This window comes from Anolis carolinensis, unplaced genomic scaffold (assembly GCF_035594765.1).
Source record: "Anolis carolinensis isolate JA03-04 unplaced genomic scaffold, rAnoCar3.1.pri scaffold_9, whole genome shotgun sequence".
In the NCBI taxonomy this organism is placed as follows: domain Eukaryota; kingdom Metazoa; phylum Chordata; class Lepidosauria; order Squamata; family Dactyloidae; genus Anolis; species Anolis carolinensis.
This window is the reverse complement of record NW_026943820.1, coordinates 4,967,774-4,994,351: the sequence shown is the minus strand read 5'-3', so window position 1 is coordinate 4,994,351 and position 26,578 is coordinate 4,967,774. Positions and strand designations below refer to the sequence as shown.

Sequence of the window (26,578 nt, the reverse complement as noted above, 5' to 3'; positions counted from 1 at the left end):
ATTATATTTCTGTTAGTTTTAGGCGTTTCCCCTTATTTTTGCACCGCAAAATTTGTATATTTTGCATTGTATGCGAATGCTTTTATATAAAGATGCTTTGAGTCTCTTTTGGGAGAGACAAAGCGGGGTATAAATAAACATAATATTGTAATAATAATAATAATACTTGGGATGAGTTCAACTTGTGATACGAAATCCAGCATATATATCTCGTTTGCTGTGTTATACTGTGTCTTTGTGTCAATAATAATAATAATAATAATAATAATAATAATAATAATAATAACAAGCACTACATAATAATATAATAGTATAATATAATATATAATAATATATAATAAACACTATATAATATAATATTATAATAATATAATAGTGTAATATAGTATATAATAATAAACACTATATATATAATAATATTATTATAGTAATATAATAGTATAATATAAGATATTATAATATATAATAATAAACTCTATATAATAATAAAATATAATAGTATAATATAATAATATATAATAATAAACACTATGCTGCTGCCCAGTCGTTTAGTCGTCTCCGACTATATAATATAATAATAATAATAATAATATCAGAGTATAAGATATTATAATATATAATAATAAACACTATATAATAATATAATATAATAATAATAATATATAATATATAAATATATATAATAATAAACACTATATAATAATACACACTATATAATAATAATAATAGTAATAATAATAATAATAATAATAATAATAATAATAATAGGGTATTTTCATTATTGCCACACAGTTTGACACACCAAGCAATTTTTGGTGGAATCTAAATCAATCGAAACGTATGGACTCAAACTATAAAATAATATAGCATTACATTGTGTTAGTCTTAATTCTGTATACATTGGTTTTAGCTCCAGGACCCCAATGTGGATATCAACATCCACAAATGCCCAAATCCCATAAACCGGTGGGGATTATAGGTCTTATAGTCCTCCGAATCAGTCGAAACGTACAAACTATAAAATAATAACATAGCATTATGTTCTGTTAGTCTGAGCTCTGTTTACACTGGTTTTAGCTCCAGGACCCCAATGTGGATATCAACATCCACGAATGCCAAGTCCCATAGACCGGTAGGGATTATGGGTCTTATAGTCCTCCGAAGCAATCGAAACGTATGGACTCAAACTATGAATAATATAGCAGTTTTATTGCGTTTTAGCGTATTGTTTATTGCTTGTGGTTTATACTGTTTTAATTGTTTTAATTTGCCTTTTGTTTGTATTGCTACATTGTGTGTTGAGGCCTTGGCCTTTGTAAGCCACATCGAGTCCTTCGGGAGATGCTAGCGGGTTACAAATAAAGTTTAATAATAATAATAATAATAATATTACATTGTCTTAGCTCCGTATACACTGGTTTTAGAAACATACGGACTCAAACTATGAATAATATAGCATTACATTGTCGTCTTTGCTCTGTATACACTGGTTTTAGCTCCAGGACCCCAATGTGGATATCAACATCCACAAATGCCAAGTCCCATAGACCGGTAGGGATTATGGGTCTTATAGTCCTCCGAAGCAATCGAAACGTATGGACTCAAACTATGAATAATATAGCATTACATTGTCGTCTTTGCTCTGTATACACTGGTTTTAGCTCCAGGACCCCAATGTGGATATCAACATCCACAAATGCCAAGTCCCATAGACCGGTAGGGATTATGGGTCTTATAGTCCTCCGAAGCAATCGAAACGTATGGACTCAAACTATGAATAATATAGCATTACATTGTCGTCTTTGCTCTGTATACACTGGTTTTAGCTCCAGGACCCCAATGTGGATATCAACATCCACAAATGCCAAGTCCCATAGACCGGTAGGGATTATGGGTCTTATAGTCCTCCGAAGCAATCGAAACGTATGGACTCAAACTATGAATAATATAGCATTACATTGTCGTCTTTGCTCTGTATACACTGGTTTTAGCTCCAGGACCCCAATGTGGATATCAACATCCACAAATGCCAAGTCCCATAGACCGGTAGGGATTATGGGTCTTATAGTCCTCCGAAGCAATCGAAACGTATGGACTCAAACTATGAATAATATAGCATTACATTGTCGTCTTTGCTCTGTATACACTGGTTTTAGCTCCAGGACCCCAATGTGGATATCAACATCCACAAATGCCAAGTCCCATAGACCGGTAGGGATTATGGGTCTTATAGTCCTCCGAAGCAATCGAAACGTATGGACTCAAACTATGAATAATATAGCATTACATTGTCGTCTTTGCTCTGTATACACTGGTTTTAGCTCCAGGACCCCAATGTGGATATCAACATCCACAAATGCCAAGTCCCCTAGACCGGTAGGGATTATGGGTCATATAGTCCTCCGAAGCAATCGAAACGTATGGACTCAAACTATGAATAATATAGCATTACATTGTCGTCTTTGCTCTGTATACACTGGTTTTAGCTCCAGGACCCCAATGTGGATATCAACATCCACAAATGCCAAGTCCCATAGACCGGTGGGGGATTATGGGTGTTATAGTCCTCTCACATCAAAAAAAGAACGGGATGCAGCCGGCAGAGGGCTGCTTTGGCCTTGGAAAAGGCTAGACCAGGGGTCCCCAAACTAAGGCCCGGGGGCCGGATGCGGCCCTCCAAGGTCATTTACCTGGCCCCCACCCTCAGTTTGATAATATATTTTTATATCAGTTTTAATAATATAATATATTGTATATAATATAATATTGATAAAAATATTATAATGTTATACAATATAATACTAATAATAATACCATATAATTATATTAATTATATGTTATATATTACATATAGTATTACAGTATAGTGGTATAGTTCAATATAGTAATGTATAATGCTAATATTGTGCTATGCTAATAATATATATTGTATGTACGTACAGCTGCTCTAAGTCCCCTTCGGGGTAAGAAGGGTAGGATATAAATGTAGTAAATAAATGTAGTAAGTAAATAAATAATTAATTTTAGACTTGGGCTCACCCAAATTCTGAAATGACTTGAAGGCACACAACAACAACAACAACAACAATCCTAATCAACTTGACTATCTCATTGGCCAGTAGCAGGCCCACACTTTCCATTGAAATCCTGATAGGTTTGTGTTGGTTAAGATTGTTTTCATTTTTAAATATTGTATTCTTTCATTGTTGTTGTTGTTGTTGTTGTTTTGCACTACAAATAAGACATGTGCCGTGTGCATAGGAATTTGTTCATATTTTTTTTTCAAATGATAATTTGGCCCCTCAACAGTCTGAAGGATTGTGGACCGGCCCTTTGCTTTAAAAGTTTGAGGACCCTTGGGCTAGACGGACCAATTCCCTTCCCCTTCTGACCCGACAGAGAAGAGATGCGCTTCCTCGTGACATCTTCCCAGTCTTCCCATGCGCCCCTCACATGGGCCAGGCGCCTGATGCCAAGACAAAGGGGCCATTGAGTTCCCTTCCTCAGAGGTCCCTCGTCCCCCCCTTCTGCCCCCGTTTCCCACTCTTTCCTCTTCCCATGTTTACCATTGTCCACGGCCAGCACCGTGGCTCTGTAGGTGCTGTTCTGGACCAGAGGAGACTCCCGGTCCAGCTTATTTCGGGTCCTGATGGCGCCGCTTCCGGGGTCAATGGCCAGCCAGGCAGCCGGGTCGTTCCCAATGGAGTACCTGCGGTCCAGAGACGGAGAGAGAAGATAAAAGAGAGACTAGAGAGATGGGCCAAAACTAACAAAATGAAGTTCAACAGGGACAAATGCAAGATACTTCACTTCGGCAGAAAAAATGGAAATCAAAGATACAGAATGGGGGACGAGGCCTGGCTTGACAGCAGTGTGTGCGAAAAAGACCTTGGAGTCCTCGTGGGGAGGAAGGTGAACATGAGCCAGCAATGTGATGCGGCAGCTAAAAAAGCCAATGGGATTCTGTCCTGCATCAATAGGGGAATAGCGTCTAGATCCAGGGAAGTTATGCTCCCCCTTATTCTCTTCTGCCTTGGTCAGACCACACCTGGAATCACACTGTGTCCAATTTTGGGCACCACAGTTGAAGGGAGATGTTGACAAGCTGGAAAGCGTCCAGAGGAGGGCGACTAAAATGATTAAGGGTCTGGAGAACAAGCCCTATGAGGAGCGGCTTAAAGAGCTGGGCATGTTTAGCCTGCAGAAGAGAAGGCTGAGAGGAGACATGAGAGCCATGTACAAATATGTGAAGGGAAGTCATAGGGAAGAGGGAGCAAGCTTGTTTTCTGCTGCCCTGCAGACTAGGACACGGAACAATGGCTTCGAACTACAGGAAAGGAGATTCCACCTGAACATTAGGAAGAACTTCCTCACTGTGAGAAGGGCTGTTCACCAGTGGAACTCTCTCCCCGGGGCCGTGGTGGAGGCTCCTTCTTTGGAGGCTTTTAAACAGAGGCTGGATGGCCATCTGTCGGGGGTGCTTTGAATGCGATTTCCTGCTTCTTAGCAGGGGGTTGGACTGGATGGCCCATGTGGTCTCTTCCAACTCTACTATTCTATGATTCTATGATTCTATGAAAAATCACAAACAGGGCTGTCACAAGCTCTCTTTATATGGTATTTCACCATGTTGTACCCCACCTCGATTTGCAAGGAGAGGAGGGTAAAAAATTATTATCATCATTATTATGATCATTATTATCATTATCATTATTGGGATGGAGAAACAGTTGCATCATTTCAGCCTACAGAATGAATCAGAGATTCAAAAAGGAGCAGAGGTCATCTAGTCCAACCTGCACAAGAGACCCATATCTGCAATTTCACAGATACCAATAATAATAATAATAATAATAATAATAAGGGTGGAGAAGCATCATTTCAGCCAATACAAATAATCAAGTATTTAAAAGGAAACCCCAGGAGTCATCTAGTCCAATCATTAAGAGATATGGGTTCAAACAACAACAACAACAACAACAGGGCTGGAGAAGCAACTGCATAATTTCAGCGAATAGAAAGAATCCTGGATTTAGAAGGGATCCCCAGGGCACATCTAGTCCAACCACGAAAGGATATGCATCTAATATTATTATTATTAATAATAATAATTATTATTATTTCTGGAACACAACACACCAGACATCACAGTTGTGAAAAGGAAAAAGGTTTGGATCATTGATGTTGCCATCCCAGGTGACAGTCGCATTGAGTAAAAACAACAGGAAAAACTCAGCCGCTATCAGGACTTCAAGATTGAATTTCAAAAACTCTGGCAGAAACCAGTGCAGGTGGTCCCGGTGGTGATGGGCACACTGGGTGCCATGCCAAAAGATCTCAGCCGGCATTTTGAAACAATAGACATTGACAAAATTACGATCTGCCAACTGCAAAAGGCCACCCGACTGGGATCTGCGCGCATCATCCGAAAATACATCACACAGTCCTAGACGCTTGGGAATTGTTCGACTTGTGATTTTGTGATATGAAATCCAGCATGTCTATCTTGTTTGCTGTGTCATACAATATAATAATAATAATAATAATAATAATAATAATAATAATAATAATAATAATAATACTTATTATTATTATTGGGCTGGAGAAGCAATGGAATCATTTCAGCCAACAGAATGAATAATGGATTCAAAAGGGGTCCCCAGAGGCCATCTAGTCCAACCATGATGAGATACGAGTCCAATAATAATAAATAACAGCATCAACAACAGGGCTGGAGAAGCAACTGCATAATTTCAGCAAATAGAAAGAATCATGGATTCAAAAGAGGTCATTTAGTTAAACCATGAAGAGATATGCGATTAATAATAATAATAATAATAATAATAATAATAATAATAATAATAATAATAATAATAATAGGACTGCAGAAGCAACTGCATCATGGCAGTGATAGAAAGAATCAAGGATTAAAAAGGAAACCCCAGGGTCATCTAGTCCAACCATGAAGAGATATGGGTTCAACAACAACAACAACAACAACAGGGCTGAAGAAGCAACTACCCCACTTCAGCCTATAGAAAGGTATCCCCAGAGGTCATCTAGTCAAACCATGAAGAACTATGAGACTAATAGTAGTAGTAGTAGTAATAATAGAGCTGGAGAAGCAACTACATCATTTGAGTCTATAGAAACAATGAAGGATTTAAAAGGAAACCCAGAGGTCATCTAGTCCAACCATGAAGAGAAATGCGTCCGTAAATAAAGAAATGATAGGGCTGGAGAAGCAATAGATTCCTTCTATTCATCCAGTAGAATCATGGATTCAAAAGGAGTCCCCAGAGGCCATCTAGTCCAACCATGAAGAGATATGGACCCAATAACAACAACAACAACAACAACAACAACAACAACAATAATGAAGAAAAGCAGAGGGGACAATGAAAAACTCAGCTGCTATCAGGACCTCAAGACTGAACTGCAAAGAAACTGGTAGAAACCAGTGCAGGTGGTCCCAGTGGCGATCGGCACACTGGGTGCTGTGTCAAAAGATCTCAGCCAGCATTTGGAAACAATAGACATTGACAAAATTACGATCTGCCAACTGCAAAAGGCCACCCTACTAGGATCTGCACACATCATCCGAAAATACATCTCACAGTCCTAGACGCTTGGGAAGTGTTCGACTTGTGGTTTTGTGATACGAAATCCAGCATATCTATCTTGTTTGCTGTGTCATAAAATAATAATAATAATAATAATAATAATAATAATAATAATAATAATAATAGGGTTGGAGAAGCAACTGCATCATTTCAACCTATAGAAGGAATCATGGATTTAACAGGGCTCCCTTGAGGCCATCTAGTCCAACCATCAAGGAAGGCACACGAGATATGGGTCCTCCAAATATCTTCTGAGAGAAAGTATAATGGGTTTGAGTGTTGGACCAGGAGTCTGGAAGACCAGGGTTCAAATTCAGGGCAACCTAATGGGTGGTCACGGGCAGGTTGTGCTCTTTCAGCCTCAGAAGAAGGCAACGGCTTTGGTTTTCTTTACTTTGGCTCCTCTCTTGTGTAAGTGACCCCAAACATCTCACCGGACGGTCTGCTTCTGCTCCTGGTCGGGGTCTTGAGCCGTGAAGACGGTGACCTGGCTTCCCACGGGAACGTCCTCCGAGACCTGAGCCCTGTGGACCGGGGGCGCGAAGACCGGGGCCTCGTTGACGTCCCTCACGCTGACCGTGACGGTGGCCGTGGAGGTGGGCAGCCGGACCGCGAAGGGGGCCTCGTTGGTGACCTCCACCTGGAGCACAAACTGCCTCCGCTCCTCAAAGTCCAAGGCCTGAACATGGGAGATGGAAGCGAGAGGGAGAAACAATGCAGAGCTCACCATGCCGGACTGCAGCTCTCAGCATCCACAGCAGAGTGAACTTGAATGAATGCTGGGAGATGAAGTCCACAGCAACAACAACAATGTGGCGCAGCTGGCTAGTAACCAGCTGCAATAAATCACTACTGACCGAGAGGTCATGAGTTCGAAGCCCGGGTCGGGTTAAGCCCCCCACCATTAAATAGCCCGGCTTGCTGTTGACCTATGCAGCCCCGAAATACAGTTAATAAATAATAATAATAAAACTTTATTTATACCCCGCCACCATCTCCCCAATGGGGACTCGGGGCAGCTTACATGGGGCCATGCCCAAGACAATACAATATAAACAGCATATAAAAAAACAGCACATCACAATACAATAAGCAATACAATACATAATAATATCCATTACAAAATAAAACAAGGAGGCAATGAAAAACAAGGGCAGACCACATAAATATTAAGTTAAAACTCGGGGTGAGAAAGACATAAAAATAAAACCATAGCGAACAGGGTCATAAGGAAGTGGGGTATTCTGGAGGATAGATATTAGAGGGAGTTGCATCCGTCAAGTAGGGAAATTTAGGTACGCTTTATGCGGGAGGCTAATTTAACTAATTTACAACATCATAAAACTGCCAGCAAAACACAAGGAAAGGAATGAGGAAGTACAGCCACTAGTGGACGGTGAAGCAACAGCTCCCCCTGTGGCCGGAATCGTGAAGCTGGAAAAAAATGTTAAATGCCTCTGTGTCTGTCTATACTGTATGTTGTTTGTCTGTTGGCATTGAATGTTTGCCATATATGTGTTCATTGGGGTGAGAAGGGCGGAATATAAATACTGTAAATAAAATAAAGTAAACAAATAAACGATACTGATTCGGCTTTTCTGAAATGCCACCATGTAGCAGAGGTTTCTGATGCGTGCCCCTTACTTTGGCGGTGGCCAGGATGCCTTCGTTGGTCTCCGGGTCGGTGGAGATGCGGAAGAAGCCCCCCTCGTTGCCCTGCGTGATGGAGAAGGCCGCTCTCCAGGCCGAAGACCCCGGCTCGTCCTTGTCGGTGACCTCCAGGCGCAACACCTCCAGCCCCACCTCGTTCTCAGGAGCCTCCACCGAATACTGAAAAACAAATCCGCGCCAGGTTTCACTTGCAACCTCAACTCATCTGAATTTATATTAGACTAGCTGTGCCCGGCCACGTGTTGCTGTGGCTTATGGGAATCAATTGTTGGCCTAGTGGAATATCAGTGAATAGCCTTGCAACCTCAAAGCCTGGCCGCTTACTTCCTTGCGGAATTCTTGGTTGGCCAGGTTGAATAACAATTAATAGTCACAGTGCAGCAAGTAGGAATGCTGCAATTAGTCACCTTGATTAGCATTTAATGGCCTTGCAGCTTCAAAGCCTGGCTGCTTCCTGCCTGGGGGAATCCTTTGTTGAGAGGTGTTAGCTGACCCTGGTTGTTTCCTTTCTAGAATTCCCCCTGTTTTCAGAGTGTTGCTCTTTATTTGCTTTATTTACCAGTAAGCTGTTAGGAATTGTGTAACACTACAATCCCCAGGATTGCATAGCATTGCATTAAACTGGTGCCAAAGGGCTAAAGTCTTTTCAAAACTATAAATCCCAGGATTCTATAGCATTGCATCAAACTGGTGCCAAACTGCATTCATTCGGCAGTGTAGATGCACCCAAAGAGGGCTAAAGCCTTTGCAAAACTATAAATCCCAGGATTCCGTAGAATTGCATCGAACTGGTGCCAAACCGTATTCATTCATTAAACCGTATTCATTAAACTGGTGCCAAGCCGTATTCATTCTGCAGTATAGATGCTCCCAAAGAGGGCTAAAGCCTTTGCAAAACTACAAATCCCAGGATTCCGTAGAATTGCATTAAACCGGTGCCAAACCATATTCATTCATTAAACCGTATTCATCAAACTGGTGCCAAACCGCATTCATTCTGCAGTGTAGTTGCACCCAAAGAGGGCTAAAAGCCTTTGCAAAACTACAACTCATTCTGTGTAAAATGCTGAAAATTATTGGCAGTGTGTCCTTACCGCTTGCTGCTTGAACTCGGGCGCGTTGTCGTTGACGTCGGCCACCTCGATCACGGCCTTGGCGCTGCTGGTCAGTCCGTCGCCGTCCAAGTCGGCCGCTTGCAGGGTCAGGATGTATTCTCTCACTCGCTGGAATCAAGAACCCAAAACATCAGGGTCCAGGGGGGTTTCACAGACTGCAATTCCCAGCAGCCCCTTCCCCAATGTTAGGGGATAATGGGAAATCCAGCCCAGGCCTGCGCTCACCTCCCGGTCCAGCCCGCTGGCAATGACGCTGATGGCACCGGTGGCCCGGTTGATGGCAAACATCTGCCGGTGGGGCTCCTCGGGGACCTGGCTGAGGATGGAGTAGGCAATGACCCCGTTGTAGCTCTCGATGGCGTCATCCGCATCCGTGGCCGTGACCTGCATCACGGAAGTCCCTGCAGCCGGGAGAAAGAAGGACTTCTTTATCCATACAGGACCACTCTGGGCATCTCTCCGATCTCATCTATATCCCAACCATGCAGCTGGAAAGACTTCCTATTTCCTATATTATACTAATAGTACAGTCACTTGCAAGGTGGATTTATTGCCCATATTGCAGAGGATGCTTTTTGTGAATTGAATTTTATTTGCATTTTAATAGTATGGAATTGTAGGATGCTGATTTTCTTTGCAGTGCTTTGATATTGTTGCATATGTTGTCATTTGTTTTTACAGTAGAGTCTCACTTATCCAGCACTCGCTTATCCAACGTTCTGGATTATCCAACGCATTTTTGTAGTCAATGTTTTCAATACATTGTGGGTATTTTGGTGCTAAATTCGTAAATACAGTAATTACTATGTAGCATTACTGCCTATTGAACTACTTTTTCTAGCAAATTTGTTGTTAAACATTATGTTTTGGTGCTTAATTAGTAAAATCATAACCCAATTTGATGTCTAATAGGCTTCTCCTTAATCTCTCCTTATTATCCAACATATTCGCTTATCCAACGTTCTGCTGGCCCGTTTATGTTGGATAAGTGAGACTCTACTGTATTGGCTAATGTTTAAATGTTTATAATTGTGCATGTCTTTTGTCTATTGTTGTGTTTTATATTGCTATTGTTTTTATTTGGGCTTGACCCCATGTAAGCCGCCCTGAGTCCCCTTTGGGGAGATAGAGGCGGGGTATAAAATTAAGTTGTTGTTGTTGTTGTTGTTGTTATTATTATTATTATTATTATTATTATTATTATTATTATTATTATTATATGGATTATATGCCTTGATAGACATAATTCATATGCTATATAGATAGCTAGATAGATGTGATATCACATATTTAAAAATATATTATACTTATAACATGATATATCATATACTGTATATACTTATAATTTCATATATTTAAAATATGATATTATACTTATAGTTTTATGTAATGTATAATTTTACATACATTATATATTTTATATAACGTATAATTATGACATATGTTGTGTATATCTACTTATAATTGCATATATGTTATCATTCCATACATTATATATGTTATATAACATATAGTTATGACATATGTTGTATATATATCATTGTATATATTTTATAATTACATACATTATATATTTTATATAATATATAATTATGATATGTTGTATATATCTACTTATAATTGTATATATTTTACACTTACATGCATTATATATTTTACTAGCTTTGCCCGGCCACGCGTTGCTGTGGCTTATGGGAATCCTTTGTTGGCCAGGTGGAATAGCAGTGAATAGCCTTGCAGTCTCAAAGCCTGGCCGTTTTCTGGAGTAGCTGGAGCTTTTTGTTGTATGAACGTAGAGGCATGGATGAGGGGTTGTTCTGCCAAGTTTAGTGTTTCTGGGATGTGTAGTTTTGTTGTTTTGTCCTAGGCCGAAATTTCATTACCCTTTTATATATATAGATTCATATAGTTTATTATATAGATGGAGATGTGTATGCATTATTGTATAATAGCCTATGGTTTAGGCATTAATAAACAACTCACCAACCAAGCCCAAATGGGTCAGTTGAACCTTGCAACGAGGATTGCAATGACATTTTGGGGACATTTTGGAAGAAGCCATGTACCAGCCACAAAAAAGTAACTTTTCCAAGTTCAGGCCTGACCCTCCTCCAATGTTCCCTTTGAAGCAAGGGATGGAAAGTTGGCCTGTGCTCACCCACCGAGCTTGGCTCCGGAAAGTCATTCCTGTTGCCAAAAACGGGAATGCTAATAGGATTAATACATTTGCAAAGTGGAAGTGCGGTATTTCAGGAATGGGCCTGGCCTGCCTTTCGCTTGTTCCCTTGATGATTTTTCACTTAGAGCAAGACTCAATTATTATTATTATTATTATTTTGCATTTGAGATGAGGTCAGATCACAGCAGGGTTTTGCAGGGTTTGCACAGGGAGACCCTTCCCCAAATTCCCCTGAATGTCCCTTACTTACCGGGAGTGGCTCCCTCCAGGACGGACCCCCGGAAGACCTCCTGCGTGAACTGGGGCTTGTTGTCGTTCTGGTCGGTGACCGTCACAATGATCTCCATGGGCTCCTCCACCGACTTGCCGTTCTCGGACACGGCGTGAGACAGGAGCTGCAAGCAGAGACCCCGGGTGAGAAAAGGGTCTCCTGGCCCACACCCTTAAGAAGGAGCCCCCAAATAATAATAATAATAATAATAATAACAACAACAACAATTATTATTAATAATAATATTAATAACAGATGAAACCATTGATCATATCCTCAGCTGCTGTAAGAAAATTGCACAGACAGACTACAAACAGAGGCACAACTATGTGGCCCAAATGATTCATTGGAACTTATGCCTCAAGTCCCACCTGCCAGCAGCAAAGAACTGGTGGGATCACAAACCTGCAAAAGTATTGGAAAATGAGCACGCAAAGATACTGTGGGACTTCCGAATCCAGACTGACAAAGTTCTGGAACACAATACACCAGACATCACAGTTGTGGAAAAGAACAAGGTTTGGATCATTGATGTTGCCATCCCAGGTGACAGTCGCATTGACGAAAAACAACAGGAAAAACTCAGCCGCTATCAGGACCTCAAGATTGAACTTCAAAGACTCTGGCAGAAACCAGTACAGGTGGTCCCGGTGGTGATGGGCACACTGGGTGCTGTGCCAAAAGATCTCAGCCGGCATTTGGAAACAATAGACATTGACAAAATTACGATCTGCCAACTGCAAAAGGCCACCCTGCTGGGATCTGCACGCATCATCCGAAAATACATCACACAGTCCTAGACACTTGGGAAGTGTTCGACTTGTGATTTTGTGAAACGAAATCCAGCATGTCTATCTTGTTTGCTGTGTCATACAACATCGTTGTGTCAATAATAATAATAATAATAATAATAATAATAATAATAATAATAATAGAATCCTAGAGTTGGAAGGGACCCACAAGGGTCATCCAGTCCAACCCCTGTGCCAGGCAGAAAGACCACAATCCAAGCCCTCCTAACAGATGACCATTTAGGTTCTGCTTAATATAATAATAATAATAATAATAATAATAATAAATAATAATAATAATAAATAATAATAATAATAATAATAATAATAATAATAGTTGGAAGGGACCCACAAGGGTCATCCAGTCCAACCCCTGTGCCAGGCAGAAAGACCACAATCCAAGCCCTCCTAACAGATGACCATTTAGGTTCTGCTTAATATAAATAATAATAATAATAATAATAATAGTTGGAAGGGACCCACAAGGGTCATCCAGTCCAACCCCTGTGCCAGGCAGAAAGACCACAATCCAAGCCCTCCTAACAGATGACCATTTAGGTTCTGCTTAATATAATAAATAATAATAATAATAATAATAATAATAATAATAATAGTTGGAAGGGACCCACAAGGGTCATCCAGTCCAACCCCTGTGCCAGGCAGAAAGACCACAATCCAAGCCCTCCTAACAGATGACCATTTAGGTTCTGCTTAATATAATAAATAATAATAATAATAATAATAATAATAATAATAATAATAATAATAATAGTTGGAAGGGACCCACAAGGGTCATCCAGTCCAACCCCTGTGCCAGGCAGAAAGACCACAATCCAAGCCCTCCTAACAGATGACCATTTAGGTTCTGCTTAATATAATAATAATAATAATAATAATAATAATAATAATAATAGAATCCTAGAATTGGATGGGACTCCTAAGGGCCATCCAGTCCACTCTCTTCTGCCAGGCAGGAAAAGCACAATCCAAGCCCTTCTAACAAATGACCATCTAGGTTCTGCTTAATAATAATAATAATAATAATAATAATAATAATAATAATAATAATAATAATAATAGAATCCTAGAGTTGGAAGGGATCCTCAAGGGTCATCCAGTCCTGCCCCCTTTTCCCAGGTCGAAAGACCACAATCTGATCCCTCCTGACAGATGGCTCTCCAGCTTCTGCTTAATAATAATAATAATAATAATAATAATAATAATAATAATAATAATAAATCACACAGTCCTAGACACTTGGGAAGTGTTCGACTTGTGATTTTGTGGTACGAAATCCAGCATTTCTACCTTGTTTGCTGTGTCATAATAAAATAATAATAATAGAATAGAATCCCAGAGTTGAAAGGGATCCTCAAGGGTCATCCAGTCCTGCCCCCTTCTGCCAGGCAGAAAGACCACGATCTGATCCCTCCTGACAGATGGCCATCCAGCCTCTACTTAATAATAATAATCTTCTATATTTGGAAGGGGGTTCTAAAGGTCATCTAATCTTGTCCTATATTTGGAAGGGGGTTCTATAGGCCATCTAGTCCAGGCTGCTTCTACCAGGAAAGAAAAACACAATCCGATCCCTCCTGACAGATGGCCATCCAGCCTCTCCTTCATAATAATAATCTTCTGTATTTGGAAGGGGGTTCTAAAGGTCATCTAATCTTGTCCTATATTTGCAAGGGACTTCTAAAGGCCTTCTAGTCCAGCCCCCTTCTATGAAGAAGGAAAAACACAATCAGATCCCTCCCGACAGATGGCCATCCAGCCTCTACTTAATAATAATAATCTTCTGTATTTGGAAGGGGGTTCTAAAGGTCATCTAATCTTGTCCTATATTTGGAAGGGGGTTCTATAGGCCATTTAGTCCAGCCCCCTTCTATGAAGAAGGAAAAACACAATCTGATCTCTCCTGAAAGATGGCCATCCAGCCTCTCCTTCATAATAATAATCTTCTATATTTGGAAGGGAGTTCTAAAGGTCATCTAATCTTGTCCTATATTTGGAAGGGGGTTCTAAAGGCCATCTAGTCCAGCCCCCTTCTATGAAGAAGGAAAAACACAATCTGAACTCTCCTGAAAGATGGCCATCCAGCCTCTGCTTAATAATAATAATCTTCTATATTTGGAAGGGGGTTCTAAAGGTCATCTAATCTTGTCCTATATTTGGAAGGGGGTTCTATAGGCCATTTAGTCCAGCCCCCTTCTATGAAGAAGGAAAAACACAATCAGATCCCTCCCGACAGATGGCCATCCAGCCTCTACTTAATAATAATAATCTTCTGTATTTGGAAGGGGGTTCTAAAGGTCATCTAATCTTGTCCTATATTTGGAAGGGGGTTCTATAGGCCATCTAGTCCAGGCTGCTTCTACCAGGAAGGAAAAACACAATCCGATCCCTCCTGACAGATGGCCATCCAGCCTCTCCTTCATAATAATAATCTTCTATATTTGGAAGGGGATTCTAAAAGTCATCTAATCTTGTCCTATATTTGCAAGGGACTTCTAAAGGCCTTCTAGTCCAGCTCCCTTCTACGAAGAAGGCAAAACACAATCCGATCCCTCCCGACAGATGGCCATCCACCCGGGGCCTCCTGCCGTACGTGGTATTTGTCGATGTGCTCCCTGTCCAGGGGCTGGGTGACCTTCATCCATCCGGTCTCCTTCTCGATGGTGAAGACCCCCTCGGGAGGGGTGTCGGCCCCTTGGCCGGTGATGCTGTAGAAGATCTTGGTGTCTTTGTCCCGGTTGGACTTGATCTGCGGAGAGAGAAACGGAGACAAAGTGAGTCCTCCCGCCATGCGCTTTCCTTGCCTGTCCATCACTTTCCCCTTTTATTGTCTTTTCCACTGAGTCACAGCATCTGCAGAACCTTTCAAATTAATTGATCTGCTTTCTCCACTCTCCATCGTTGCACTGAAATATCGTGGTCTGGATGGATCCGGTATTTAATAAAAATTGCACCCGGAAACCCAGTCCATTAACGGCTTTCTCTTCCAAAATCTCTTTTTAATTCTATCTTGTCTCCATTTGAAATGAATGACTCAAAAATCATTAACTGCAGGAATTACCCAGAATAATAGCACACAAATGGCTGAGACAGTGACGCAAACTAGAGAGGCATCCACACTGCGGAATTAACCAGGTTTGATGCCACTTGAACTGCCAAGGCTCAATGATATGGGGTCCTGGGAGCTGTGCGAGGTGTTTGAAAAAGAACTCCCTAGTTTTCATTTAATTTCAATGCAAACTAGGGAGTTTTTTTTCAAACACCCTGTATTTTGGTGAGTTATTCCTGGACTGTAAAAAGTCCAAGGCCTTGCAAAACTACAACTTCCAGGAGCCCATAGCAATGAGATAAGGTAGTGAAAGTGGGGCTAAACTGCCTCCGTTCTACAGTGTAGATGCACCCTTAGTGAAACTACAGCTCCCATGATCTCATGGCATTGAGACATGCAATTGAAATTGAGTCAAAGTGCATTCATTCTGCAGTCTAAATGCGCCTTTAGTTAAACTACAACTCCCAGGATTCTATACTGTTGGGACATAATAATAACGATAATAATAATAATAATAATTATTATTATTATATGGCAGTTTATAGGGGCCTCAAACTGCATTCGTTCCACAGTATGGATTCACTCTTAGTAAAACTACAATTCCCAGGATTCTATAGCATTGGGATATAATAATAATAATAATAATAATAATAATAATAATAATAATAATAATAATTATTATTATTATTATTATTATTATTATTATTATTATATGGCAGTTTTTAGGGGTCTTAAACTGCATTCGTTCCACAGTGTGGATTCACCCTTAGTAAAACTACAACTCCCAGGATTCTATAGTGTTGGGATATAATAATAATATACGAAATCCAGCATATCTATCTTGTTTGCTGTGTCATATAATAATAATAATAATATGGCAGTTTAAAGAGGTCTCAAACTGCATTCATTCCACAGTGTGGATCCATCCTTAGTAAAACTATAACTTACAGGATTCTATAGCTTTGGGATATAATAATAATAATAATAATAATAATAATAATAATAATAATATGGCAGTTTAAAGGGGCTTCAAACTGCATTCATTCCACAGTGTGGATCCATCCTTAGTAAAACTATACCTTACAGGATTCTGTAGCATTGGGATATAATAATAATAATAATCATAATAATAAGGCAGTTTAAAGGGGCCTCAAACTGCATTCATTCCACAGTGCTGATCCATCCTTAGTAAAACTATAACTTACAGGATTCTATAGCTTTGGGATATAATAATAATAATAATAAAATGGCAGTTTAAAGGGGCCTCAAACTGCATTCGTTCCACAGTGTGGATCCATCCTTAGTAAAACTATACCTTACAGGATTCTGTAGCATTGGGATATAATAATCATAATAATCATAATAATCATAATAATCATAATAATAAGGCAGTTTAAAGGGGCCTCAAACTGCATTCGTTCCACAGTGTTGATCCATCCTTAGTAAAACTATAACTTACAGGATTCTATAGCTTTGGGATATAATAATAATAATAATAATAATAATAATAATAATAATAATAATAATATGGCAGTTTAAAGGGGCCTCAAACTGCATTCATTCCACAGTGTGGATCCATCCTTAGTAAAACTATAACTTACAGGATTCTATAGCTTTGGGATATAATAATAATAATAATAATAATAATAATAATAATAATATGGCAGTTTAAAGGGGTCTCAAACTGCATTCGTTCCACAGTGTGGATCCATCCTTAGTAAAACTATACCTTACAGGATTCTGTAGCATCGGGATATAATAATAATGATAATAATGATAATAATAATGATGATGATGATAATGATTATTATATGGCAATTTAAAGGAGTCTTAAACTGCATTCGTTTCACAGTGTAGATTCATCCTTAGGATTCTACAATGTTGGGATATGTAAGTGTAAAGGGGTCTCAAAACTGCAAGGTTTCATGCAAAAACAAAGATGAAAAATACTCAGAATCCCTTATGTCTGGACTCTCCATACCTGGACCAGCTTTTTGGGGAAGGGGCCGCGTTCATTTTCGGGGACCCTGATGGGGGGGATCACCCAGTCCCTCTTCTGCCGCTTCAGGCCCGGTTTCCCCGAAGCGAAGTAAAGAAGCTTTCCCTCTTCTTCCTCCTGCAAGAAAGTCCAAAAATTAGCCTTAAAGAGCAACAGAGGAAGGAGAGACCATTGGGATGCCTTGGCTGGGGAGCATCTGTATCTTGACGGAGAGGGTTCCAGATGCTGGACTGCAACTCCCATTATCCTCAGCAGAGTAAATAGGGAGAATGCTGGGAGGTGTAGTCTAGTTTCTAGAACAGGTGTGGGCCAACTTGGGTCCTCTTTCCAAGTGTTTTGGACTCCAACTCCCACCATTCCTCACAGCCCCAGGCCCTTTCTTTTCCCCCCTCTGCCGTCCCACAACTCCTACCTGGAAAAACCAACTTTTCCAGAACTGTGCAAAAATAAAACCAAGGTACAGTAGTCTCGCTTATCCAAGTTTCTGGATTATCCAAGCCATTTTTGTAGTCAATGTTTTCAATATATCGTGATATTTTGGTGCTAAATTCATAAATACAGTAATTACAACATAACATTACTGCGTACTGAACTACTTTTTCTGTCAAATTTGTTGTATAACATGATGTTTTGGTGCTTAATTTGTAAAATCATAACCTAATTTGATGTTTAATAGGCTTTGCCTTAATCCCTCCTTATTATCCAAGATATTCGCTTATCCAAGCTTCTGCCGGCCTGTTTAACTTGGATAAGTGAGACTCTACTGTATGGTTGAAATGGCCATAAGCACAGGCTGTACGGCCATCTGTTGGGAGTGCTTTGATTGTGCTCTTCCTACCTGGCAGATTGGGGTTGGACTAGATGACCTTTTGGGAGCCCTTCCAACTCTATGTCAGACTGCATGGCCATCTGTTGGGAGTGCTTTGATTGTGCTCTTCCTACCTGGCAGATTGGGGTTGGACTAGATGACCTTTTGGGAGCCCTTCCAACTCTATGTCAGACTGCATGGCCATCTGTTGGGAGTGCTTTGATTGTGCTCTTCCTACCTGGCAGATTGGGGTTGGACTAGATGACCTTTTGGGAGCCCTTCCAACTCTATGTCAGACTGCATGGCCATCTGTTGGGAGTGCTTTGATTGTGCTCTTCCTACCTGGCAGATTGGGGTTGGACTAGATGACCTTTTGGGAGCCCTTCCAACTCTATGTCAGACTGCATGGCCATCTGTTGGGAGTGCTTTGATTGTGCTCTTCCTACCTGGAAGGGGGTTGGACTAGATGACCTTTTGGGAGCCCTTCCAACTCTATGTCAGACTGCATGGCCATCTGTTGGGAGTGCTTTGATTGTGCTCTTCCTACCTGGCAGATTGGGGTTGGACTAGATGACCTTTTGGGAGCCCTTCCAACTCTATGTCAGACTGCATGGCCATCTGTTGGGAGTGCTTTGATTGTGCTCTTCCTACCTGGCAGATTGGGGTTGGACTAGATGACCTTTTGGGAGCCCTTCCAACTCTATGTCAGACTGCATGGCCATCTGTTGGGAGTGCTTTGATTGTGCTCTTCCTACCTGGCAGATTGGGGTTGGACTAGATGACCTTATGGGAGCCCTTCCAACTCTATGTCAGACTGCATGGCCATCTGTCGGGAGTGCTTTGATTGTGCTCTTCCTACCTGGCAGATTGGGGTTGGACTAGATGACCTTTTGGGAGCCCTTCCAACTCTATGTCAGACTGGATGGCCATCTGTCGGGAGTGCTTTGATTGTGCTCTTCCTACCTGGCAGATTGGGGTTGGACTAGATGACCTTATGGGAGCCCTTCCAACTCTATGTCAGACTGCATGGCCATCTATCGGGAGTGCTTGGATGGTGCCTTTTCTGGCAGAAGGGGGTGAGATTTGTAGCCCTTGGGGTCTCTTCTGGCAGGATGACCATCTATCGGGAGTGCTTTGATTGTGCTCTTCCTACCTATCAGGAAAGGGGTTGGACAAGATGACCTTTTGGGGTCTCTTCTAACTCTGGGAAGAGATTCTAGGCTTGTGTCATTTTCAGGCTGTGTGTGTTCTAGCAGCACTTTCTCCTGACGCTTCGCCTGCATCTGTGGCTGGCGTCTAGGACACATTGACCATCCAACACATTCTTACTCAAGTTCCTGTGGGAAAAATCCAGCGTTGTTTCGGAGAGGTGCCTCTCACCTGTCGGCAGCTCAGGTGTGCCAACACACACACACACACACACACACACACCTACTCCGCCGTGGTCTCCGCGGCAACGCAAGGGGTTGCTATGGCGCTACCTGGCCAGGTGGGAGGCCCGTGCTTACCTGCATTTCGTGCCGCATGGTCCCCAAGGTGGAGGGTTGGGTCCCTGAAGAGGAAAAACAGACAGGTTATGGAACAGGTACGGGCCAATTTGGGCTCTGGAGGTGTTTTGGACTGCAACTCCCACCATTCCTAACAGCCTCAGGCCCCTTCCTTTTGCCCCTCAGCCGCTTAAGCGGCTGAGGGGCAAAAGGAAAGGGCCTGAGGCTGTTAGGAATGGTGGGAGTTGCAGTCCAAAACACCTCCAGAGTCCAAATTGGCTTGTGTCTGCTTTAGAAACAGAATCATTGAGTTGGGAGGGACCTTTAAAGGCCATCCAGTCTAACCACCTTCTGTGTCCATGACGGAGGACACAATCCAAACCCTCCCAAGAGATGGCCATTCAGCTTCCGCTTGGAATCCTAGTGTCGGAATGACCGAGGACACAATCCAAACTCTCCCGAGAGATGGCCATTCAGCTTCCGCTTGGAATCCTAGTGTCGGAATGACCGAGGACACAATCCAAACTCTCCCGAGAGATGGCCATTCAGCTTCCGCTTGGAATCCTAGTGTCGGAATGACCGAGGACACAATCCAAACTCTCCCGAGAGATGGCCATTCAGCTTCCGCTTGGAATCCTAGTGTCGGAATGACCGAGGACACAATCCAAACTCTCCCGAGAGATGGCCATTCAGCTTCCGCTTGGAATCCTAGTGTCGGAATGACCGAGGACACAATCCAAACCCTCCCGAGAGATGGCCATTCAGCTTCCGCTTGGAATCATGGTGTCAGAATGACCGAGGACACAATCCAAACTCTCCCGAGAGATGGCCATTCAGCTTCCGCTTGGAATCCTAGTGTCAGAATGACCGAGGACACAATCCAAACTCTCCCGAGAGATGGCCATTCAGCTTCCGCTTGGAATCCTAGTGTCGGAATGACCGAGGACACAATCCAAACTCTCCCGAGAGATGGCCATTCAGCTTCCGCTTGGAATCATGGTGTCAGAATGGCGGAGGACACAATCCAAACCCTCCCGAGAGATGGCCATCCAGCCTGGGCTTGGAATCATAGTGTCAGAATGGCGGAGGACACAATCCAAACCCTCCCAAGAGATGGCCATCCAGCCTGGGCTTGGAATCATAGTGTCAGAATGGCGGAGGACACAATCCAAACCCTCCCGAGAGATGGCCATCCAGCTTCCGCTTGGAATCATAGTATCGGAAGGACCATCCAGTCCAACTTCCTTCTGCGTCCATGAAGGAGCACACAATCCAAACCCTCCCGAGAGATGGCCATCCATGCTCTGCTTGGAATCATTGTGTCGCAATGACACAATCCAAACCCTCTCGAGAGATAGCCATCCAGCCTCTACTTAAAATCATAGTGTTGGAAGGACCATCCAGTCCATGAAGGACACAATCCAAACCATCCCGAGAGATGGCCATCCAGCCTCCGCTTGGAATCATAGTGTCGGAATGACGGAGGACACAATCCAAACCCTCCCGAGAGATGGCCATTTAGTCTGGTCTTGGAATCATAGTGTCGGAAGTACCATCCAGTCCATAAAGGACACAATCCAAACCCTCCCGAGAGATGGCCATCTAACATCTGCTTGGAATCATAGTCAGAAGGGCCATCCAGTCCAACTTCCTTCTGTGTCCATGAAGAAGCACACAATCCAAACCCTCCCGAGAGACGGCCATTTAGTCTGGTCTTGGAATCATAGTGTTGGAAGTACCATCTAGTCCATGAAGGACACAATCCAAACCCTCCCGAGAGATGGCCATCCAGCCTCAGCTTGGAATCATAGTGTCGGAAGGACCATCCAGTCCAACTTCCTTCTGTGTCCATGAAAGACGACACAATCCAAACCCTCCCGAGAGATGGTCATCCAGTCCAACTTCCTTCTGTGTCCATGAAAGACGACACAATCCAAACCCTCCCGAGAGATGGTCATCCAGTCCAACTTCCTTCTGTGTCCATGAAAGACGACACAATCCAAACCATCCCAAGAGATGGCCATCCAGCCTCTGCTTTGAAAACTCCAGCCATTTTTCTCCACTCATGTTAAGACTCAAAATGGGCTTTGCATGGGAGACAACAACACATGTGGCTTGCTGTGAGTGTTCCAGGCTGTATGGCCATGATCAAGAAGCATTCTCTCCTGATGTTTCGCCCACATCGATGTGGGAATGCTTCTCGAACATGGCCAAACAACCTGGAAAACTCACAGCAACCCACATGTGTTGTTGTCTCTCACGCAGAGCCATCTGTGAGCAAGCCTTCGACAACACAATAAGACAGGCATTTTGCAAGAACAACCGCCCACTTGTTTGCTGGACAACAATAACCTCCTTAAGGCTTTAAAGCTGGAGCTTGGACACCCTGCCATTATGTGTCCAGAGGCCTCTCGAACCAATGTTTATCTGGCTGGACGGCTGACCTTTGGCCTCTCCGGCCGCGAGGCTTGTGCGAACCAACGTTTCCAAATTTGGTCTTTTGGAATGCGACTCCCCCTCCTCCTCCGAGGATGACAAACCCCGATCCCAGATAACATCTTGCCAAAGGGCAGGGCTTGTTTGCCCTTCTTAATGGATTGCCGAAATCCCTGCAAATGGCTCACACCTTTGCAGAGAGGACCCAGACCATTGACAAGCCCAGACTTTGGCCTCTCAAAAGTCAAGCCAAAGAGCCGAATGAACGTGGTCCGGCCTTGAGAGCAAAGGCTTCAGCAAACAGACTGCGGAGGAGAGGAATCCCCTGGGCGTCAATCAATGTCGGACCAACGCACGACCACATTTATTAGGATTTCTTTGCTCTTTGCCCTGACTTTACATTCCCAAAACTCGGACTCTTGCCTCTCCTCCTCCAATAAATACCTTGGGTTTTGCTACAAGCAAATGCATTAGGACTATTTCTGTGTTTTTTAATATTTCTATGTTTAATTCTACATTAACGCTTACATGTGTTAGCTTTTAGTTCACACATTGTCATGGTCTTCAGTGTTAGCCACTTTTGAGTCTCCTTTGTCAGAGAATAATTATAATAATAATGTTTATTCCTTACCCACTTCTTTTTGTGGCTCAAAACAGGGAACAATTATTATTATTATTATTATTCTATCATGACACAGCAAACAAGATAGACATGCTGGATTTCATATCACAAAACCACAAGTCGAACACTTCCCAAGTGTCTAGGACTGTGTGATGTATTATTATTATTATTATTATTATTATTATTATTATTATTATTATTACACAGCAAACAAGATAGATATGCTGGATTTCATATCACAAAACCACAAGTCGAACACTTCCCAAGTGTCTAGGACTGTGTGATGTATTATTATTATTATTATTATTATTACACAGCAAACAAGATAGATATGCTGGATTTCATATCACAAAACCACAAGTCGAACACTTCCCAAGTGTCTAGGACTGTGTGATGTATTATTAGTATTATTATTATTATTATTATTATTATTACACAGCAAACAAGATAGATATGCTGGATTTCATATCACAAAACCACAAGTCGAACACTTCCCAAGTGTCTAGGACTGTGTGATGTATTATTATTATTATTATTATTACACAGCAAACAAGATAGATATGCTGGATTTCATATCACAAAACCACAAGTCGAACACTTCCCAAGTGTCTAGGACTGTGTGATGTATTATTATTATTATTATTATTATTATTACACAGCAAACAAGATAGATATGCTGGATTTCATATCACAAAACCACAAGTCGAACACTTCCCAAGTGTCTAGGACTGTGTGATGTATTATTATTATTATTATTATTATTATTATTACACAGCAAACAAGATAGATATGCTGGATTTCATATCACAAAACCACAAGTCGAACACTTCCCAAGTGTCTAGGACTGTGTGATGTATTATTATTATTATTATTATTATTATTATTACACAGCAAACAAGATAGATATGCTGGATTTCATATCACAAAACCACAAGTCGAACACTTCCCAAGTGTCTAGGACTGTGTGATGTATTATTATTATTATTATTATTACACAGCAAACAAGATAGACATGCTGGATTTCATATCACAAAACCACAAGTCGAACACTTCCCAAGTGTCTAGGACTGTGTGATGTATTATTATTATTATTATTATTATTATTATTATTATTATTATTACACAGCAAACAAGATAGACATGCTGGATTTCATATCACAAAACCACAAGTCGAACACTTCCCAAGTGTCTAGGACTGTGTGATGTATTATTATTATTATTATTATTATTATTACACAGCAAACAAGATAGATATGCTGGATTTCATATCACAAAACCACAAGTCGAACACTTCCCAAGTGTCTAGGACTGTGTGATGTATTATTATTATTATTATTATTATTATTATTATTATTATTATTACACAGCAAACAAGATAGATATGCTGGATTTCATATCACAAAACCACAAGTCGAACACTTCCCAAGTGTCTAGGACTGTGTGATGTATTATTATTATTATTATTATTACACAGCAAACAAGATAGATATGCTGGATTTCATATCACAAAACCACAAGTCGAACACTTCCCAAGTGTCTAGGACTGTGTGATGTATTATTATTATTATTATTATTACACAGCAAACAAGATAGATATGCTGGATTTCATATCACAAAACCACAAGTCGAACACTTCCCAAGTGTCTAGGACTGTGTGATGTATTATTATTATTATTATTATTATTATTATTACACAGCAAACAAGATAGATATGCTGGATTTCATATCACAAAACCACAAGTCGAACACTTCCCAAGTGTCTAGGACTGTGTGATGTATTATTATTATTATTATTATTATTATTATTATTATTATTATTATTATTACACAGCAAACAAGATAGATATGCTGGATTTCATATCACAAAACCACAAGTCGAACACTTCCCAAGTGTCTAGGACTGTGTGATGTATTATTATTATTATTATTATTACACAGCAAACAAGATAGATATGCTGGATTTCATATCACAAAACCACAAGTCGAACACTTCCCAAGTGTCTAGGACTGTGTGATGTATTATTATTATTATTATTATTATTATTATTATTACACAGCAAACAAGATAGATATGCTGGATTTCATATCACAAAACCACAAGTCGAACACTTCCCAAGTGTCTAGGACTGTGTGATGTATTATTATTATTATTATTATTATTATTATTATTATTATTATTATTATTATTACACAGCAAACAAGATAGATATGCTGGATTTCATATCACAAAACCACAAGTCGAACACTTCCCAAGTGTCTAGGACTGTGTGATGTATTATTATTATTATTATTATTACACAGCAAACAAGATAGATATGCTGGATTTCATATCACAAAACCACAAGTCGAACACTTCCCAAGTGTCTAGGACTGTGTGATGTATTATTATTATTATTATTATTACACAGCAAACAAGATAGATATGCTGGATTTCATATCACAAAACCACAAGTCGAACACTTCCCAAGTGTCTAGGACTGTGTGATGTATTATTATTATTATTATTATTATTATTATTATTATTATTATTATTACACAGCAAACAAGATAGACATGCTGGATTTCATATCACAAAACCACAAGTCGAACACTTCCCAAGTGTCTAGGACTGTGTGATGTATTATTATTATTATTATTATTATTATTATTACACAGCAAACAAGATAGATATGCTGGATTTCATATCACAAAACCACAAGTCGAACACTTCCCAAGTGTCTAGGACTGTGTGATGTATTATTATTATTATTATTATTATTATTATTACACAGCAAACAAGATAGATATGCTGGATTTCATATCACAAAACCACAAGTCGAACACTTCCCAAGTGTCTAGGACTGTGTGATGTATTATTATTATTATTATTATTATTATTATTATTATTATTATTATTATTATTATTATTACATGCTGGATTTCATATCACAAAACCACAAGTCGAACACTTCCCAAGTGTCTAGGACTGTGTGATGTATTATTATTATTATTATTATTATTATTATTACACAGCAAACAAGATAGATATGCTGGATTTCATATCACAAAACCACAAGTCGAACACTTCCCAAGTGTCTAGGACTGTGTGATGTATTATTATTATTATTATTATTATTATTACACAGCAAACAAGATAGATATGCTGGATTTCATATCACAAAACCACAAGTCGAACACTTCCCAAGTGTCTAGGACTGTGTGATGTATTATTATTATTATTATTATTATTATTATTATTATTATTATTATTATTATTATTACATGCTGGATTTCATATCACAAAACCACAAGTCGAACACTTCCCAAGTGTCTAGGACTGTGTGATGTATTATTATTATTATTATTATTATTATTATTACACAGCAAACAAGATAGATATGCTGGATTTCATATCACAAAACCACAAGTCGAACACTTCCCAAGTGTCTAGGACTGTGTGATGTATTATTATTATTATTATTATGACACAGCAAACAAGATAGATATGCTGGATTTCATATCACAAAATC

At 40.5% G+C, this 26,578-nt stretch overlaps 1 protein-coding gene across 2 annotated transcripts in view; it reads right to left on the bottom strand.

Moving 5' to 3' along the window:
* Nucleotides 1-26,578, bottom strand: part of LOC103282915 (B-cadherin) — a 53,626-nt gene that overhangs the window by 10,499 nt on the left and 16,549 nt on the right. For both annotated transcript variants that reach the window (XM_062961703.1, XM_062961704.1), the window contains 9 exons: nt 20,033-20,076; nt 17,699-17,833; nt 15,262-15,417; nt 11,839-11,983; nt 9,635-9,810; nt 9,389-9,517; nt 8,268-8,453; nt 7,058-7,302; nt 3,567-3,709 (listed from right to left, as the gene is read on the bottom strand). In XM_062961703.1, the coding sequence (XP_062817773.1) occupies nt 3,567-3,709; nt 7,058-7,302; nt 8,268-8,453; nt 9,389-9,517; nt 9,635-9,810; nt 11,839-11,983; nt 15,262-15,417; nt 17,699-17,833; nt 20,033-20,076 (1,359 nt within the window). The remainder of the gene's footprint in view (nt 1-3,566; nt 3,710-7,057; nt 7,303-8,267; nt 8,454-9,388; nt 9,518-9,634; nt 9,811-11,838; nt 11,984-15,261; nt 15,418-17,698; nt 17,834-20,032; nt 20,077-26,578) is intronic.